The sequence below is a fragment of the Melanerpes formicivorus genome, unplaced genomic scaffold (assembly GCF_026170545.1).
Source record: "Melanerpes formicivorus ecotype bairdi unplaced genomic scaffold, bMelFor1.0.p_v2 SCAF_78, whole genome shotgun sequence".
Lineage (NCBI taxonomy): Eukaryota > Metazoa > Chordata > Aves > Piciformes > Picidae > Melanerpes > Melanerpes formicivorus.
In genome coordinates this window covers 2223396-2242906 of record NW_027142430.1, presented here as the reverse complement: position 1 = coordinate 2242906, position 19511 = coordinate 2223396, and the positions used below count along the sequence as shown (strand labels likewise).

The window sequence follows — 19511 nt, the reverse complement described above, 5'->3', positions numbered from 1 at the left end:
TTTCACAGAATCACAGAATCACCAAGGTTGGAAGAGCCCTGGCCAGGCAGCGCGAGCTTTGGTGGAAGACTGCCTCTTTCTCTGCACCGGTGCCTCTCCTGTTGGGGAGGGAAGGGTCTGGTTCCCACTGCAGACGGAAGGAAGCAGTAAATGACTGTGTTGCAATGACTGCAGCAGGGGGAATGGTCGTCTCCAGTAGAAACATTATGCTGGAATGACACTTTTGGAAAGGTACAGTCGTTTTCCAAGGCTTTTTGCTCATTTGCCACCGAAGTTATCCCTGGCTTCCCAGTCCCTTGTTTTCACCAGGCTCTTGGGGGCAGGGGGAAAGATGTGTCTGAGTAATTAGCAAGGAGGCTGCAAAGAGGCAGCCAGGAGGGCACCTGCCAGCCTCCCACCCGGACAACATGCATCTTCCCTACCTCTACAGCTCCAGCACAGGAGCTTGCAAGGAGATAGCTCACTTGCCAATAATCGTAATTATTAATAATAAGCAAGTGACATCCTGATCTTGGTTACACCAGCCTGCCGTGCCCCCAGCCAGAGCTCCTGCCAGTCACGCTTATGCTGATCCTCTTCTCAGCAGGTTGTGTCGACAGAACCAGCAGAGCCAGCACAGGCTGCGAGCTGCTTTGGCTGGAGAGAGGTGTGGAGGAATAGCCTGCCGTGATTTCGGTCTGCTGGCTGGGAGGGCACAAGGGGATACAGGTCTTTCAGCCCAGGGAGAGCTAAGATCTCGCTGTAGGGTGCATCAAGGATGCTAGCAGCAGGTGAGAGTCGATATCCCTCCTATCACAACCCCCCACGAAAGGCGTCCTACGGAGGTTGCCCTGGGTGACAGCCGAGCGGGAGGCGAGGGCAGGGCTGTGCAGGTAGCACAGCCCCCCGAGCTGGACAGGGAGAGGGCGGGATGTCCTCGGGGACACTGCCACCCCCGAGGAACCCTGCAGAGCTGATTTGCATTCAAGGGATATCCCCTCCCAGTGTCCTTTCCCCTACCCCTTGACCCCCCTCCCCCCTGCAATCCCCTCTTTTCCTCAGCCCATCTGCAAAATTTGAAGGCACAAGCCCTGGAAAACGATGACGAGTGTTAGTCGGTGGCATTTCCGAAAGTTGCCGGCCGGGAGCATGCTGCAGGGCAAGGTCAGGTCGGGCAGGTCGGGATGGGCGCAGCCGCCCCGGGACGTCACCTCTGCTCCACCCATCATGGATATGGACCCCTTTCCCCCCTCGCTAAAACGCAGCGGGGTGCAAGGTGGGGGTGCTCTGTGCATAGGTAATTTCCCTGAGTCGCTGCTAAGGCTGTGCGCGAGCTGGCAGCAGGCACAAACTGTTGTAATTTCCCTTTTTCGCCCATTTTCTCCGCCCTCATCCCCACCCCACCTCTTCCTCTTCATTAAAGGGGGGTGGGGGGGTGGGAGGTAGGGGGTGTCAGGTGCATGTTGCCTGCTGGTACCCCATGTTGCTTCCGCGTCAGAAAATGAATGATGCAGCAGTTTAATTAGGAGGGAGCGGTGCGTCCATATTGCACCGGAGAGCTTCGGAGGCTGGGAAAGATGGTGCACGTCCGCGGGCGCGCAGGCTGCGCCCCTGCCTGCGGAGCGCACCGTCGGGGCGGCAGGAAACCGCGGCCGCCCCCGGGCTCCCCCTCCCGCACCTGCGGATCTGGCCGTCAACTTTTTGCTACCGCACCGTGGTTCCAGTTAAGTCTCCTCCCGGGGGAGCAATCCCCGGGGATGTGGGAATGGGGAGTTTGGGGTTAGGGTGAGGACCGGGAGCGGGGGATGCTGCGAGATGCCCCGGTGAGTTACGCGGCTCCCGCCTTGCTTAAAGATACGCGCATGTGTGTGAGAGGGGATGGGTGTGCGAAGGTGTGCATGGGTGTGCATGGGAGCGGACAGCAGGGATGCAAGAGGTATTTCGGGGGTCACATCCCTGCCCACGACACACACACCCCGATCCTCCGACCCGCTCCCGCCAACTTTCAGTCACGGGCAAACCCGCGCAAGCCTCCCGCGGATCCTCCGCGGATCCTCCGCTCCCCGCGAGTCACTTCTCTCCCTCCCCTTTTCTCCCCTCTCCGCGCATCCTTGTTACCTGCCTGCGGCTCCCGGGGCGAGCAGGCGCCGGCCAGCGGCGCTGCCCTCCGCGGTCTTCCGCCTCCACGCACACTCCGCGGTGTGGAAGGATGCGAAAGGTGGTGCCGGGTCTCTCTCCTCCCCCCTTCCCGAGGTTTTTTTGGCTTTGCCTCCGTGGCGGGGGGGAGACTGCTGGATCCTGGAGAGGCTGCGAGGCTGGAGCAGCGGCACGGCAGCGGGACAGGAGGGAAGAAAAGGAGACAGAGAGAGAGGACGGAGAGGAGGAGGAGAAGAAGGGGGAGGAGGAGGAGGAGGAGGCGGCACTGGCAGCGCAGGGGTGCGCGGCGGGGGAAGCCGGGGCCGCTGGGGCGGGACACCCCTGCCCCTCTCTGGGGCCCACCCGGATGCTCTCCACCGCATCTCAGTGGTGCCTGCGGTCAGAGCATCTTTGATTTCCGCCAGAGTTGAGCTTTTTTGATATTTGTTTTTTGAGGGTGGGTGGGAGGGGGAGAGGGAGGCGGTGGGTTTGCAAATCCTGATCCATCCCGGCCGCTTTTTCCTCTTTGATTCTTCTTGGGGGATTTTGCCTTTTATGTTTTTGGCTGTTGTTTTTGTGGGTTTTTTTTGTTGTTGTTGTTTTTGGTTCACACCCCCCCCCCCTCCCCCATCTGCTCGTTTCCCACTTCCCTTTCTCTCCGTCAACCATCCCCCTCCTTCCCTCTTTAAAAAAAAAAAAAAAAAGGGTAAAAAAAAATGTATAGTCAGGGCTTCCCAAATGCGCGCCCCCGACCCGGTGCCAAGCGCGCCCCCTTCATTTGCTCCCCTTCTTGAAGCTCATTTTCATGACGTGGAAAAGCCTGATCCAGGGCAACAACACCATCACACACACACACACACACACACACACACGCGCGGGGAAGGAAGGAGAGAAGCCCGAGATCCTCCGCCGCGCCCCAGCCCTCCCGCTCGGCGCTGCCGCTGCCCGGAGAAGGCGGCGGCGGCAGCGCTGGAGCCTGCAGCAGCCCCTCTCCTCCTCCCTCCTCCATTGAGTGTGCCAAACAGCAGCTCTGCATCCTAAAGAAGATCATTGAGGGGCTCATTGCATTCCCAGCACGTCTCAGGCTTGCTTCTTTTTTTTTTTTTTTTTCCTGCTTCTGCCCTTTTTTTTTTTTTTTTTTTTTTTTCCCTTTTGCCTCAGCTTCAGCAGGAGTAGAGAGAGAGGGAGAGAGACAGAGAAGGGAGAGACAGAGAGAAACCGGCAACCCTTAAACTCAAGCTCTTTTTCCTCCCCTTCCCCTCTTCATTTTTTTCCTTTTTTGGGCGATCATTTTTGTTGTTGTGGTTGGTAACGATGTGCTAAAATCCCTCCTGCAAACCGGTAAGTACAACCTTTCTGGATCCTTTTGTTTCCGCCTAGGGTCACCGACACCCCCTCTCCCCAAAAGAAGATATGATAATCCTCCTTCATTTTTTCTGTTTGTATTCCAGCCCTTGCAGGAGAGAAAGAACTTAAGTGACTAATATTTTGCAAAGGAGACAGAGGGGCTAATACTGCAATATAGCTCTCATCTGTCTCCCTTCTCCCCAGTTAGACGCTGGTTTTAATTGCAGAGGGTATTTCTCTTTTCATGCTTTCAACCATCTCCTCTTTCCCACAGGGGAGGGTTTCATTTGCAAGTCGATCCTAAGGATTTCTCCTCTGGCATTTCTCTCCCCTAAATGCATCGTTTTGGCTCTTAAGTTTGTGGATGGGGGGCAAAATTTTCTAGTGCTTGTACGAGGAAGGCAAAAAATAGAAGGACCTTTTCCTCTCGAAAGATTAAGACCCAAAGCAACGATCGCTCCCGACCATTCTAATGGGCATTTCAGTGATTCAAGGAAGGCTGCATCACCGCCGTTATTATCACCAGCCTTAGCATCTCTCTGTACCCATACATTCCAAATATCTGGTGCAAGGAAGGGTGAAACCATATGTTGAAGGAGCTGCATCTCATTAGTACAGTATTATTTTCATCTGACTGGAGAAGAATGGTGTCTTCATTCGGGAAGCTATATAGTAGGATAGATAACTTACTGGCTGGTAAGTGTCAAGGTTTTTTGTTGCTTTTTTTTTTTTCCCTTCCACTTTCAGCTTTTTAACCGTGTCTCCTGCTTGGTCCTGGGGGCACAAACCACCCTAATCCAAGGCAGCCTGAGCATTTCAATCCTGGGTGCTCCTTAGCTGTCACTTCCCTTTAGATCTGCTGATCACAGGGGCATGTGCTTTAGAAAGATTAATCACCTCCAAAGGCTCTAATCAGCTAAAATGACTAATATGTGGTGTGTATTTATCTGATAAGGTATCAGTTGCATTAATTCCTCAGCGCATTTGCACAGGGGGAGATGTCCTTTTAAATCTGGGTTGCTAACCATTTACTCTTTTAAAGACATTGGGGGGGATTTCTGACAGGAGCCGGCTGGCCAGGGACATCAGCAAAGCTCGCACATTCCTCTGAAATTGTGTATGGAATATACCCAGCCAGGAGGCAGAGAGATGGCAGGATGGGGATTCAGTAACTTTGGGAGTTTGCATGTCTGAAGGATGTGGTGGGAGAAATCTCCCCACTGGTGTTTTCTCCCCCATAGTGAACGCGGGCTGCGAGGGCTACAAAGCTCAAACTGCATGAGTATGAAATCTGTGTAGTCCTCAGTGCTGCTCCTGCAGAGGAGAACATGTGAAGATGCAACACGTCCAGCCTGTGTGCTCGTGGTGCTGTGTGGTCTGCATGTGCTGTCCTCTTTATAGGTGGCATATACCAAAGGGGGTGGGGGGATAAGGGAGGCCGCTGCCGCGTGATTAAACCGTCTAACATCTCTTAAGCGTAAATCAGGGCAAGGCTTGCCCATCCCACACCCCTAGAGTCGGTTGTGAACGTCTAGCCCAACAACTGCTCAACTTTCCAGGAGCCTCACACATGTCTACCAGGTAGGGGCTTGGGAAAAGGTGCGGGGCAGGAGAGAAATACTGAAATCTGCATTTTTCCTTCCCGTTGCAGTTTTGTAAACATCAAGGAATGATGAAACCTTCCACGGCAGAGACGCTTCATAAAGGAAGGATGTTGTGGATAATTCTTCTAAGCACAATTGCCCTAGCATGGACTACACCAATTCCCTTGATAGAGGACTCGGAGGAGCTGGATGAGCCCTGCTTTGATCCATGTTACTGTGAAGTGAAGGAGAGCATTTTCCATATACACTGCGACAACAAGGGATTTATAAATATTAGTCAAATAACAGAGTCGTGGTCGAGACCTTTTAAACTTTACCTGCAAAGGAATTCCATGAGGAAATTGTACACCAATAGTTTTCTTCACTTGAACAATGCTGTGTCCATTAATCTTGGGAACAATGCACTGCAGGACATTCAGACGGGGGCTTTTAACGGGCTCCGGGTTCTGAAGAGGTTGTATTTGCACGAGAACAAGTTGGACATTTTCAGGAACGACACTTTCCTGGGCTTGGAAAGTCTGGAGTATCTGCAGGCAGATTACAACGTCATCAAACGGATTGAAAGCGGGGCGTTCCGCAACCTGAGTAAACTGAGGGTCCTCATCCTAAATGACAATCTTATCCCCATGCTTCCCAACAACTTATTTAAGTCTGTGTCCTTAACCCACTTGGACTTGCGCGGGAACCGGCTAAAAGTCCTTTCGTACCGTGGGATGTTAGACCATATCGGCAGGAGCCTGATGGAGATCCAGCTGGAGGAGAACCCCTGGAACTGTACGTGCGAGATCGTGCAGCTGAAGAGCTGGCTGGAGCGCATCCCCTACACCGCTCTGGTGGGGGACATCACCTGCGAGACCCCCTTCCACTTCCACGGGAAGGACCTGCGGGAAATCAAAAGAAGTAAGCTCTGCCCCATGCTGTCCGACTCCGAGGTGGAAGCCAGCCTGGGCATCCCTCAGCTGTCGTCCAGCAAGGAGAACGCGTGGCCTACAAAGCCTTCCTCCATGCTGTCCTCCTTCCATTTCACCGCTTCCTCTGTTGAGTACAAAACATCCAACAAGCAGCCCAAACCCACCAAGCAGCCCAGGGCGCCCCGGCCTCCCCCGACATCGCGCGGCCTGTACCCTGGGCCCAACCAACCGCCCGTGGCTGCCTACCAGACCCGCCCCCCCATCCCCATCATCTGCCCCACTGGGTGCTCTTGCAGTTTGCACATCAACGACCTGGGCCTGACAGTCAACTGCAAGGAGAGAGGGTTTCACAACATCTCCGAGCTTCTGCCCAGGCCTTTGAATGCCAAGAAGCTGTACCTGAGCGGGAATTTGATCCAGAAAATCTACCGCTCTGATTTCTGGAATTTTTCCTCTTTGGATCTCTTGCACCTGGGGAACAACCGCATCTCCTACGTGCAGGATGGGGCTTTTATCAACCTGCCCAATCTCAAGAGCCTGTACCTGAATGGCAACGACATTGAGCGGCTCACCCCGGGCATGTTCCGGGGCCTGCAGAGTTTGCATTACCTGTACTTCGAGTACAACCTAATCAGGGAAATCCAGCCGGCAGCCTTCAGCCTCATGCCCAACCTGAAGCTCCTCTTCCTCAACAATAACCTGCTCCGCACCCTGCCCACCGATGCCTTCGCCGGCACCTCCCTGGCCCGCCTCAACCTCCGCAACAACCATTTCCTGGCGCTGCCGGTGGCCGGGGTGCTGGAGCATCTCCACGCCATCGTCCAGATCGACCTGAAGCTCAACCCTTGGGACTGCACCTGCGAGCTGGTGCCTCTCAAGCAGTGGCTGGAGGCTCTCAGCTCTGTCAGCGTGGTGGGTGATGTGCTCTGTTCCAGCCCCGAGCGCCTGGCCCGCCGTGACCTGCGCTCCCTGGAACTGGCGGCCCTTTGCCCCGCTGCCCTGCGCCCTGCTGCCGCCGCTGCTGCAGCCGCCTCGCCTCCCGCTGCCCCTCCGCCTCCCTCCGCTACCGGCGCCGCCGCCTACGAGCTGCCACCGGCCACGGCCGCCGTGCCGCTCTCCGTCCTCATCCTCAGCCTCCTCGTTCTCTTCTTCTCTGCCGTGCTGGTCGCTGCCGGGCTTTTTGCTTTCGTTTTGCGCCGTCGCCGGAGGAAGCTGCCGTTCCGCGGCCCGCGGGCGGAGGGGGCCGATTTGGGCGGCGTGCCGCTGCGCTGCCCGAGGCTCTTCGAGGAGGGAGGCGGCGGCGGCGGCGGTGGCGGCGGCGGCGGCTGTGGTGGGGGTGGGGAGCGCTCCCCGGAGAAGGCGCCCCCGGCGGGACACGTCTACGACTACATCCCGCACCCGGTGACCCAGATGTGCAACAACCCCATCTACAAGCCGCGGGAGGAGGAGGAGGAGGCGGCGGCGGCGGGCGGCGGAGGGGAGGCAGCGGAGCTGCTGCGGGGCGGCGGCGAGCGCTTCACCCACGCTGCTGCCGCCGCGCAGGAATCGGGCAGCAACTACCGCACTTTGTTGGAGAAGGAGCAGGAGTGGAGCTTGGCCGTGTCCAGCTCGCAGCTCAACACCATAGTCGCCGTCCATCCCCAGCACCCCGCAGGCGGCGGGCTGGCGGCGGGCGGTGGAGGGCTCGGGGGTGCGGTGGCTGCGGTGGGAGGCGGCCCCCGGGACCGCGACCGCCCCCCGCCCTGCGCCGTGGGCTTCGTAGACTGCCTGTACGGCACCGTGCCCAAGCTAAAAGAACTACACGTTCACCCCCCTGGCATGCAATACCCGGACCTGCAGCAGGACGCCAGGCTGAAAGAAACCCTTCTCTTCGCGGCCGGCAAGGGCTTCTCAGACCACCAAACCCCCACAAGCGAATACCTCGAGTTAAGGGCCAAACTCCAAACCAAGCCGGACTACCTCGAAGTTCTGGAGAAGACCACATACCGGTTCTGACCGCCGCCCCGCCGCCCGCCCCCGCCCCGCCGCATGCGAGTAGAGGATCCAGCTGTGTGCTCTCCCCCCCGCCAGATGTGCGCGCTGCGGGGCAGGGCCCTTCTCAGCTCGTTAATCGATGAAGTGCCTTCGCAGACTTTTGCCAGCAGATGTTAATCAATTATTATTTTTTATACTGAAACTGAGACTTTGACTGTGCCATGTCTAAGGTATATTATTATAATTATTATTATTATCGGGGGATCTTTTTATTGATCCTGATTAAGTAAATTCTATCTGTGTCTCTCTTTTCCTTTTTTTTTTTCTTTTTTATCCTTTCATTTTCTTGATTTTCCTATTCCCCCCCTCCTTTTTTTTTTTTCCTTTCTTTTTTTTTCCTATCGCAGTAAACTTCCTTTATATTTTCCCTTGGAGGGGAGGGGGAGGGAAGGTGGCATTTTGTGGCTTGCTTTCTTTTTGCCCATCATGGCACAGATTCTGTACATTTATTTAAGAAAAAGAAAGAAAAAAAAAAAAAAGAAAAGAAAAAAAATGCAAAGAAGCAAACGAGCGCAGTTTGCTGCATGCCTGGAAACTGCAAGAGGGAAGGGAGGGGAGGGTCTTGCTCGAACGTCTCACTCTTGTCTCTCTCCCTCCCTCGCACGCACACTCATCCTCACTTTCACCGCCACCCCCACCACCAGCCCGACACTCCTCCATCCACCTCCCCTGGTAGCTCCCACCGAGGTCCCGCTGGCCGCGGAGAGGGGGAATCCCGTGGGCTGGGGGAAACCACCCGGAGCGGAGCAGCCCAAAGGATGTCACCACGTGGCACACACACACACTTAGGGGGATGCTCAGTGACACTGCATCATGACGCCGCGGTTCTGTTGGAGGACAGCCGCACTTTCCTAATGAGAGAAACATGCAAATGTACAGAGAGAAAAAAGAGAGAGAAAAGAGGGAAAAAAACGAAAACAAAAACAAAGCTACTGGGCACCTCTCACTAACAGCTTTTAGGAAACACTTTTAATGTTTTCACTCATGCACACCCACACCCACACACAAAGGTACAGCAATGTGCATATATTTATTCTGTAATTTCAAGTGAATATAAATTGTAAAGGTAATGTTTAATCATTGTACAGTGATGCGTCTGGTATAGCTTTCCTAATAAAACAGTTTGAAAACAAAAAGCATATATATATATATACATATATATATATTCCCCCATATATATATATATATAGGAATACAAGGCTTGACCCTGAAACGTCAGCTTCCCCCGACTGAGGTTTCCTTTCCCCCACCTGAACCTTGAAAGCTATTTTGTTAATAATGGTTCAATGCACTGTGATGCTAACAGAGAACAAAACAACCCTGTACAGCTTCTCTTGCCAAGATACCACCTGGGACTTGCACAAATCCGGTTCACCATCCGTTATTTCTCACCTTGTGCTGGAATCACAGTGGCTCCCATCTGTGTAAGAACAGGCAGAAAAATGGGGATTGTGGCCTCGAGTAGCATTCCGTGTAGGCTCTTCTGCCTACTGGTAGCAGAGGGAGGCATTGCTGGGGATGTTCCTCATGTTCAATACAGAGTGAGTAGTCAGAGCCGGGTGGGAGTGGGAAAATAAAAGGAGTTTTGTAAAGCCTTTAATTTTGGAAGTGATCTATAAAAGCATCCCAACAATTTCAGCCACTCGGTCTTCCTCCCCAAGCGGGGATGGTGCTGAAACCGGAGTGAGACCAAAGATGATCGGATTTCCTTTCTCGGGGAGGTCCCGGTTGGTATCTTGGCCCGGTTTGTAGCGTGGTCCCGTTGGTATCTTGGCCTCGGGAGCCCCGTTCGTGGCTACAGGCGTCTCGGTGGGGCCGCCAGGTGGCGCCCTAACTCCAGCGCTAGCGGCCCCGGCCGGGCAGCAGCACGGGGAGGCCTGGACGGGCCCGATCCTGGCCCCGGTGCTGACCCTCCTCCCCCCCGCGCCCCTCTGAATGTAACCCCCCGGGCGCCTTATACCGGGGCAGGCGGGGAGAGCCTGTAGCTGGACGCTTGTGTGGCTGAGGCACTGCCCTAAAGACTTTCGAATACAGAGTTTTATACCGAAGTATCTATAGTATAATTTGTCTTAAGGGGAGAGCAGTGACGGCGATTGAGCCAGGCGTGTGTTGGTCGTGTCGTGGTGTTTAACCCACTATGTTAAGGTGGTGTTTTCCCAAGGCATTCGTGGTGGTGCTTGTTAGGAGCCTTTCTGGAGCGGGGCAGAGGCTGCTGTAGCACACAATGTGAGGTCACCTCAGACCCAGCTGTCCTTCCTCCCCTCCTCCTGGGAAGCAGCTCGGTTCCACCCAGCACAAAGCATCTGAATGGAAAGAAACCCACAAATGGTTGTTTTCACCCCAAGTGTTGCTATTTATAGCTTCAGGGAAAAGGCTGGTTGCAGGCTTGTTTTGTCAGTCTGTCTTGATGAGGCATCTGGGTATGACAGAAGTAATTTCCTCATCCTTGGTGTGTGTTCTGAGGTGGAAAGGTGGCTCAAACGTCTGTAAAGCAGCTCCACGTTATCAGTACAAATATTGCACATCCAGAGCTCCCAGATTCCTCTGCTCAGCTGATGGTATTTTGTCTGCTGCCTTCAGCTCTGATCCCTTGGGGTTTCTTCATTTGTTGATCTTTGGTTGTTGTTTCTCCCCCCAGCCCCTGGTTAGTAGAAAAGCATGCATGTGTTAACAGTAATAAACATTCAAGTGCAAAGGCCAGGGTAACCATGATAATTGCATTGATAAGACTACAGGCAGGTAATGAGTGGAGCTGTGCAAGTCAGGGTGAAGTCCAACCCCTGGTGACATTGGTGCTGTACACCTTTGGCAATGTCACTGAGCCCCTAGGTGTTCATACTTGTATCCAAATATAGCAAAGCCAGTTGCAAATAATATTTACATTCTAATTAGACAGCAGAAAGGCAAAGGGAATTTCAACATGATGCTAAGCAGCACTCTCCCCCATGAAGGGAGAGGAGATATGTTTGTTCACTGCAAATAAATTTGTTCTATGAAAATGGAATTTTGTATTAAAAAAGCTAACTTTTGGCTTATGTTGAGTTATTTTCCTTTCCTTGTGTAGGAAGCTTCCTTTTCCCCCTGTACTGGAATCGTTTGGGGATGGCTTGCTCTGGAAGTGTTGACAATGTTTAACTGTGCTCTCTAATGTGTGTTGTGATGGCTTCTGTTCTGCTCCTTCCCTGTGTTGAGCTGAGGCTGAGTGGGTGGCAGCACTACTTTCCACCACAGGAAACTAAAGTGGATGCATCCTCTCTGATGTGTGGCAGGCGACTCTTTACAAGCTTCAGCCTGGCTTACTCCTAATTAAAGGGAGCATTAATGATCATTCTATCATTATCAGCAGAGTTCATGGTATAGGGAAGGAATGAAATAAAGTTCAATGTTCTGCTTTTATGTTTGAGAGGTGTTTGGCAGGATGCTATTTGAAATAAATAAGTATTTTTGTATCTTCCATCACTGTTGTACAAGTACCTGGTGTTGGCTCCAGCAGCTCAGCTTGTGGTGGTGCTCAGAACCTGGCAGCCAATCTTTTATCCTTTGTTCATTTTATTCACTTGCTGAATATATTGGAATACATTGAAATATGTTGAATATATATTGAAATATATTGAATATATGTTGAAATTCTCCCTACAGGTGGAGAACAAAAGGAAAGGCCAGGTAAGTCCCAGTCTTGGCTGATAATGACTGTGTACAGGAAACCAGAAAGGATAATAATGGTGCTCAGTTATCAGTGCTCTTTCCTATTGCCTGGGCGTCGTCATTGTTGTCACCATCATACTCATCCTGGGTCAAAAGATTAGTTTGAGACTTGGAGGTTGCTTCATGGATCTTTTGGCTGTGTCAACAGTGAGAGAAAGATATTCATTTTCATGGCATGAAGAATAATCTGGCTTCTGGAAGGCGATGAATCTCTGAAATCTGGCCTCAGCAGGCCAGGCCCTGTGCTGGGCTAGGCAGGGCAGTGTTGCAGACAGGTCATGCAGACAGGTGCAGTGGGCAGGAGTTAAACTGTGGTAACTCTTGTCAGAGACCTTGCTGGGCAAAACTGCCTTTTGTTTATGATGACATCACAGCTGATCTAGTTTTAAGCTAGAAATGTGTAGTTACAGTCAGTTTGTCTGCTCTGCCGTAAACTCGGACAGCAACGGGAAACGTCTGCAAAATGTCACTGTGCAGTGCCCTAGCGAGCAAGCAGTAGCTCCTGAGCACCGTGCTACTGCTCTCTCTGTTCAAGTACCTGCTCTGTGTGAGCAGCTCACACAGTAAGAGCTGGTGAGCTGCCTTTAGGTGTGAGAGAAGCCATGTCGAGCAAACTACCGGAGCGTGGCTGTAAGTGTAGACGTGGTTCCTGACTCACACTTCATCCAAGCACAGGTGCCTTGCAGCCTGCGTTTGGCTGCACTCAGCAGGCTGCTGCCCATTCTGTGTTCCTGCTTCCTGAGCTTTTCCAAGGCTTGATCTGAAGTCTGACTTCCTCACTACTGTGTTTCACAGTCCCTTTCTGGCTGGGTTAGACAGTACAGCACAGCTCTTTCCATGGGGAATCCTGGAGTGAATTCACCCAATACAGAGTTTCACAACTTCTTCATGCAAGCATGAAGAAGCAAAATGGTGCTGTTCTGCCATGCTGATTTGAGTGGAAATGCATCTTTCCCCTCCCCTCGCCCCCTCTTTTATCTGGGCAAGTGTAGCTATGCCCCAATTCAAAGCCTGTTCCAGCCAGTGGAAGTGGAACGTGCTTGGAGCAAGCCCTTGTGTGGGTACAGGCTGGAAGCCTCATTCTGCATCCTCAAAGGCAGTGATGAAATACTACCTTACTGCTCGCTTAAGGCAATGGACTTGAATGAAAAATTTCACCTCCAAAAGCTGCAACATATGTATCCAAATGCTCTGAGACTCTGTGCAAGTATTCCAGAACTAAAGAGGGAGTGGTTTTGCAGTCAGCTTAGCAATTTTTATGATTGACTTCATTCACAAATTAACCAAAAGATATTCAGCACTCACTTTTTCTTGTAGGACAAGAGCATTTGCAGACAGACAAATACAAGCCTCAGCAGGTTCAAAGCATGCAGAAATTTGGAGCAGAGTTTAGACCTAGTGTCCTCAGTAACCAGCCAGCCAGCAAGATTAGGAATGCTAGAATTCCTTGGTGATACTTTACGAGTACCCTCTTTTAAAGAAAACCCAAGAATAATTAGCAGGCACTGAGGGCTGGGGTTTACAGAATCTTTTCTGTACGTCTTTTGCTTTACTCGCTACTTCTGTTGTCGTTGGAGTTAGGTTGTTTGAGGTGTTAGGGCATGAAAGCATTTACTACACGTAACTACCTGGGTGGAACTGGTAGGTTCTCTTTGATCACTGTGAAAGTGTTTGGAAACACTCCCCTGTGTGGCATTTTCTCTGTTAAATCAGCTCATACTGTGATGTGCAGAACAGTGTCAGATGGCTCATTTTTGTGGGATGATGACAGGAGAAGGCTGGGAGGAAGAGAGCCACCGGTGTTGCTGCAGGAATTCCTTGTCCCACAGCCTTACTAAGCAGTCTCTTTAGAGTGGGTGTTGCCTCAGCCTTGATGGTTTTGAATGCTAAGCTTGCTAATCTTTCTTTTGGACATCACGAAGATGTGTATATAAGCAATACTAAGTGTTGGGTGTCTTAAAAGAACAGATAAGAATAGAGGGTGTAGCACAATCTGAGTAGCTCCATGGCATATGCCGAGCCCTTAGTGTCCAGTGACTTTTTCTAAGACCTTTGTTTTTCTACTAAAATTTCCTAGCTCTCTGCTGAATTTCCCTCTATATTCTATGAACTCTGAAGAAATATTTTAACTTACCCAAGGGTTGAAGCTCTGTGTCTTTGGGAACTCAAACAAACTGGAACAGGTTGCTCAGGGAGGTGGTTGGGGCCTCATTCCTGGAGATAGTCAGTGAGGCCCATCAGGGCTGTGGGCAACCTGATCTAGTTGGGGATGTCCCTGCTGAGTGCAGAGGGGGTTGGACTGGGTGACCTTTGGAGGTCGCTTCCAACCCAGACCATTCTGTTATCCTGTGAAATACCACTAACTGCGGAGAAATATTCCTGCCCCGTGGCTTGTGGCACGGCAGTTTGGCATGTCAGTTGCAGCAGTGTGCCAGCAAGGGAGGTTCTCTGTGGCAATGCAGATTTCTGCAGCAGAGCTTGAATAATTTGAAGCAGGAGTTCCTGAATTGTGATAAATCACTGTTGGACTGGCATAGAGCTGCTGCTGCTGGCACTGCCATCCCTTCCGCTGCTGGTGGGACCTGGCACCATCGCTGGTGGGGGAACCTGTAACTCTAAAACAAACAGGTGGAAGAAAGATTTGGAAGTCTTTATCCTACAGAGACCATCTCAACTGAAGTGAATGACTTTCCCCAAATGTTAAAGAGGCTTTAATGTAATGATTATGAGCAAATGTGGATTGTTTGTTCCCTTGCTTTCCTCAGCTTGACTTTGCTTTTCCAGAGACAGCAAACACAGTTTACAGGGTGCAGAACTGCGGGAACGCGTTTATTAATAGCCAGCATACTTGTTGAAAACAAAGGCAGTCTGTCACAGCAATAACTGCCCTAAACTGAGAGTGTTCTGGAAAGCTACCCAAAGCTCTGGCTTTGTGCTTGGTCTTTAAGTTACACTCTGTCTATATTTGTATAATGTCCACTGTCTGCATAATCCTTGAACCAAAGGCTGCTATTGAACTCTGGAGGCTTTGACTTTGCAAATCAAGGCTGATTCATTTTCATTTAGGTTTCTTTGGTTCTGTGATTGTTTGGCTTGATTTTGTTCAGAGTGTGACTGAAGCCAGGAGAAACTGCAGTATGAAAACTGTCACCAAACAATGCTTTTTAATAGGACTTTCAAATTTAATTAATTACTTTTCTTCGGAGAAAGAAGGAGCTGTGCTCAAAAGAGGGCAGGAGTTGCTTCTCAGCTTTAGAGTTGCAGTGTGCTTGCTCTGCTGTGTCCTCTCCTTCCTGAGAGTGCTCAGGCCTCAAAGGAAGATGTATTACATTCCCATTAGTGAGGGTCAGATGTGGCCAGCTAACTTACTTCCCCCTGAGCAATCAGGTACCATCAGACACACAGGTCCGGTGCATACAGGGAGCAAGGGAATGCTCAGCACTTAGAAACTGCACATTGTAGCATTCTGGTGAAAAACCACCTTTAAAAAATAGGGATGTTGGTAATGGATGCTGGCTGGTCAGTTAAAGGTTTGCCTCTGTGTTCTTTAGGAAACTCATGCAGTGAGTTTCTGTGGTGCTGTGGAGATGCCTTGCAAGGGCTGTGACCTGGGCAGCCTGCAGCAGAGTGCTGCTGGCCGAGGTGTAGAGCTGCTGAACTCTTGTGAATCACAGAGCATCCTTTCCTGTGGCATCACTTCTGTTATGTTTTCTTGCAGTGACCCCAAAACCTGGCTGCTTTGGAAAGTGGATAGTATTGGCAAGCAGAGAAATATGGCAAGTAAAGACATTTTTTTGGACCCAGTTTATGTCAGTGTGCTCCAAAGAGAGGCCAAGTCCAGGCTATTGGCTCCTAGTTCTTCAGCCCTCCCTGGGAATAAGCAAAGGCACTGATTGAGGCAAAGGGTCACTCATTGTTCAGTCCCTGGTTAATCTTCCCCTTCAGTTTTAAACCAATAAAGAAATGTGGCCGTGTCTAATGTATATAATCGATACATGAATATAGAGATCCCTCCTGGGAGCAGTGAGGGGCCATGATGCTGCAGCCAGTGATGCTGATGGAAGCAGTGACATCGGCATCGCTGGGAGATGGGTTAAGTTGTGACAGGTGGGACCTGTGCCAAAGATAACAATGCAAGTGGCACCTGAAAGTCAAACATCTCACTGGGCTGCAAACAATCAATAACATTGTTGTTGAAAGCTCTCTTTTAAGAGCGGGTGAACAAGTATCTGACAGGTTCCCATTTTGCCAGCATTTGGCCCAAGTTCTCCAGATTGTTGCCATTCTCAGCATTGCTTTTCCCTGTCTGCATGATCTTAATTTGTCTGACAAATAAACACCTTGGCTTGCACACTGAGCAGGTGGGTTTGACAATGTGGTTGTCTTTTTTGGGTTTTTCTGTAGAGTGGTGTTTTGCACCTCGAGACTCCATTCTGTAAGAGGTACCGACGGGACTGCCTACCTGTAACTCAGCTGTGTAAGCAGCCTCTTGCGCTTAGCCCTGGTGGTATTACAGGCCTTGTGCTTTGCCAGCCCCTGCAAGCCTGCCAAAGTCTGTTAAAGCCTTCAGAGCACAAAATACTGATCAGATGGATCTCTAACAGGTATGCACCAGGGATGAAGCAGAGATGTTCCTTTTGCAACAACCCAAAGTCAGTTGCCGTTGACGGGAAGCTGTAGTAACTGCCTCTGTGTTGGTACTGCTGCCGGAGCAGGGTGGCTGATGCATGCAATGGGAGTGTGCAGGGTCTCTACATACCTACTGTGTGTATCTATGTGTGTGTATGCAGCTAGGTGCTGACAGGGTCAGGTGCAGAGGCTGATTTTTGGAAAGCTCTGGAAGACCCAGGTTGTATGGCTTGCTTCAAACTGCTCCTTAAAATACAGCAATTTTGGTTATGGGGAAAAAAAGCCCAAAACTAAAAAACCCTAGCTAAAAATAGCTACCTGCAGACCTACATTCTTGATGTAGGTCAGTGGAGGCACTTCTCAGACACATTAGCATTTTGGACACTTCATCTTAGCAGCATATTGTGTGTCCTAGAATAGGTTAGTGGAGGCAATGGAGGAGGAATTGCTGCTTCTGAAGTCATTCAGAAGGGTTGCCAAGTTCCTCAGGAAGCAGAATGGCAGAAAAACTAGTATTATATTTAATTCAGGATGGGAAGGCAACCGTGGGGAGTTCAGCAGAGGCAACTCAGATTATCTTGGCTCTGTGGGGGAGGGCGAATTTCTGTGTGTAGCTGGCTGGGGAGCAGCGAGCCGTGCGTGCGTTTGTGTGTATGTATAGTTTTATATATATGTATATACAAGTTGTGGATGTGTACAGAGCACTCTGTATATATGTATGTATGTACATGCCTACAATGTATCATATGTGTACCTAGAGATATCTATACATTTATAGAAATTTATATTTCTCTATATAAATATTCATGTCACTATGGCAAACAGCACTCCCACCACCTGTCCTTTTCTTTAACCACCCCCCCCCCCCCCAAAACCTGCTCCCATTAATCTCACCTCGCCACAGATGTCTTAAGTTATCTTTCCTGTGTAGAGAAGAGTATTGCTTAGTGGTTCAGCACAAGCCTGGAAGGTTTTTTGCTATTCCAGAGGACTGGGAGCAAACCATTAGCTGCTTCACAGCTGTTCTACATTTGTGAAATATAAGCGGTGGCCAAAATGACTCAGGGCTGGTTTGAAAGGCAAAGGAAGGAGGCTGTTGATTGTTGGTGCTCTGGAAATCTCTGTTGTGCTCACAGAGCTCTGATGGTGAAGTGGTAGCACTGGTAATTATTCTGGTTGCTGTTAATGTCCCAGCTAACTCTACTGCTTCTGAACAGGGGAAAACCAGATGAATTTCTTGCTCTTGAGTGAGCTGTCTGAAGCCTGATTATGTTGACTCAGTGATGTATGGATTTCCATGTAGGGTTAGGATGCTAGGCTGTAAATCAAGACTCTTAGCTCAGTGAAAGTGTGGTTGTTCAGGGTGTGTCTTCTGTGTTATCTTTGATTTGATATAATTTCACTTCATCAGCAGAAGAAGCTAAACCTTAATTCCTGATAAGCTCAAAGAAGTTCTCAGTTGGGAATCCATTCATATCAGGGTGAATTTTGCACTTGACTGCAGTGGGGTTGAATCAGCTCGGAGTGTTTCATGAAGCACTGACATAACAATCTTGTAGTTGTGCAACTCTTGAGTAAAATTGTAATTTTGTAATAAAAGTGAGCCTAAAAAATGACTTACTAGTTATGTATTCTATGAGCAGGGCATCTTCCTGTCGAGGAGTTGCTGGGCAAGGGGGTTGATCTTTGTGCTGATGGTCGTTCTTATTGTGTTCTGCCCCTGCATTGAGCTGGAAGCAGCTGAGCCCCTGGAATAAGGCAGCAGAATACGCTGAGTTCACAGGAGAAGCTGCACAGTAGTGAAGTCAATGAAATTAAAAGAAAGATTATGTTAGATGTGGCTCCTCAGCTGCCCACCCTGAGCCATTGCCCATCGCTGAATTCCCATGCGTGTGGTGCTGGAGTGAATGTAGGTCATGGCAAGGTGGATTTGTCATGACGGTTTTGGATCCTGTGTGGCAGAGCCTGTGTCCCTCTCTGGCTGCATGCAGGGACAGGCACCACATGCCCTGGGCTGGTGCAGCTGCAGGGAAGCATCTTTTTGCTTCCAACATGGAGCAAGGCTGTGCTTCTGTGGTTATTAGAGCAGTGTGGAGCTGTCATGCTGCCAGTCTGCCAACTGTAACGTGATCAGAAAAGAAAAGGGGGCGCCAGGATTATCCCTCCCTATGTCCTTTGCTTCCTTCAAGGTGGAGGAGCAAAGAATAATCACAGAAATCAAAACAGGCACTCAGTGGCTCCAAAGACGTGATACCGAGTGAAATACTTCATAGAATCATTCTGGTTGGAAAAAACCTTCAGGATCATCAAGTCCAACCATTATCTAACTCGCCTTCTTTTAACCGTCTTGATTATGCCTTGCCTAGTTAGTTCATCTGGAGGAAATAGGCACCTGATGGCAAAGTGCTTCCCAATCTCTTCTGCAGAAGCATTATGGTGAAACTTGCTGTGATCTATAGCTGCCTGCTCAGGAAAATAGGTCATTTCCATACAGATGTCATGTTTTTATGCAGGAAATGTGCTGAATTCATGCCCTGTCTGCTGGTTAAAGCAATCCTTTTGGCTGCTGTTTTTGTCATTTCAGCATATTTGCCTGAATGAAGACAACTGGAAGGGGAGCTGTAAAAAATGATTATTTTTTAATTAACTGATGCAGGCCTAAAGCCAGGGTAGCCACTTGAATGCAGTGTCTCTGGGGCATGCACAGGAGCATCTTCCTCAAATGGCTCTGGTGTCTTTTTCCAGCAAGCACCAGAGTTTGCGTGCAGTGTAGCACAGAGCTCAGAGGCTGCTGCTTTGCTGAGCAGCTGCAGGCTTTGGGAAATGATTTTTTTCTGATGTCACTCATTAATGGAGATGCCCAGGTGCCCATATCAGCAGGGAAGCAGCCCTTCACACAAAAAGCCACCCAAGGAATGATGAAGTTTGCAAACCTCCTCGTGCTCTGTAGCAATCTCTTCCTTGCAGGATGAATTTGGGCTGCTTGCACTATTGCTCTAAAGAAGCACCAAAACAGCCCTGCCTTCTGCCTAGCTGGATTTTGCCATGACACTCCATAGTCAGGGAAGAACCAGTGTGGTTTGAGGATCAGATGTGCAAAGTGGCATTGTTGCTATAGGTAGACGATAGATAACTGATGTGACCCAAACCTAGAGGAGCCTAAGGC

General features: G+C 50.4%; 1 protein-coding gene and 2 long non-coding RNA genes across 6 annotated transcripts in view; 1 reads left to right on the top strand and 2 right to left on the bottom strand.

The window, feature by feature from the left end:
* LOC137454266 (uncharacterized) overlaps positions 1-2725 on the bottom strand; it is a 153029-nt gene extending 150304 nt beyond the window's left edge. Inside the window, exon 1 of the long non-coding RNA XR_010990571.1 lies at positions 2098-2725. This is a non-coding gene — a long non-coding RNA (uncharacterized lncRNA). The remainder of the gene's footprint in view (positions 1-2097) is intronic.
* On the top strand, positions 2636-7972 carry SLITRK3 (SLIT and NTRK like family member 3). Of its 4 annotated transcripts, none has more exons than XM_068164280.1 (2): positions 2636-3456; positions 5114-7972. In XM_068164280.1, exon 2 carries the CDS (start codon positions 5132-5134, stop codon positions 7970-7972), a length of 2841 nt encoding a protein of 946 aa, XP_068020381.1. In that variant the 5' UTR covers positions 2636-3456; positions 5114-5131. The 4 variants fall into 4 exon arrangements, with proteins under 4 accessions (XP_068020381.1, XP_068020377.1, XP_068020379.1 ...); XM_068164276.1 differs by having other exon boundaries at positions 3737-7972; XM_068164278.1 differs by having other exon boundaries at positions 2636-4158.
* LOC137454265 (uncharacterized) lies at positions 5505-9486 on the bottom strand. Its single transcript, XR_010990567.1, has 3 exons — positions 9404-9486; positions 5774-5947; positions 5505-5593 (listed from the first exon to the last, which is right to left on the bottom strand). It is a non-coding gene; the product is annotated as an uncharacterized lncRNA (long non-coding RNA).
* Positions 9487-19511: the final 10025 nt, after the last annotated feature.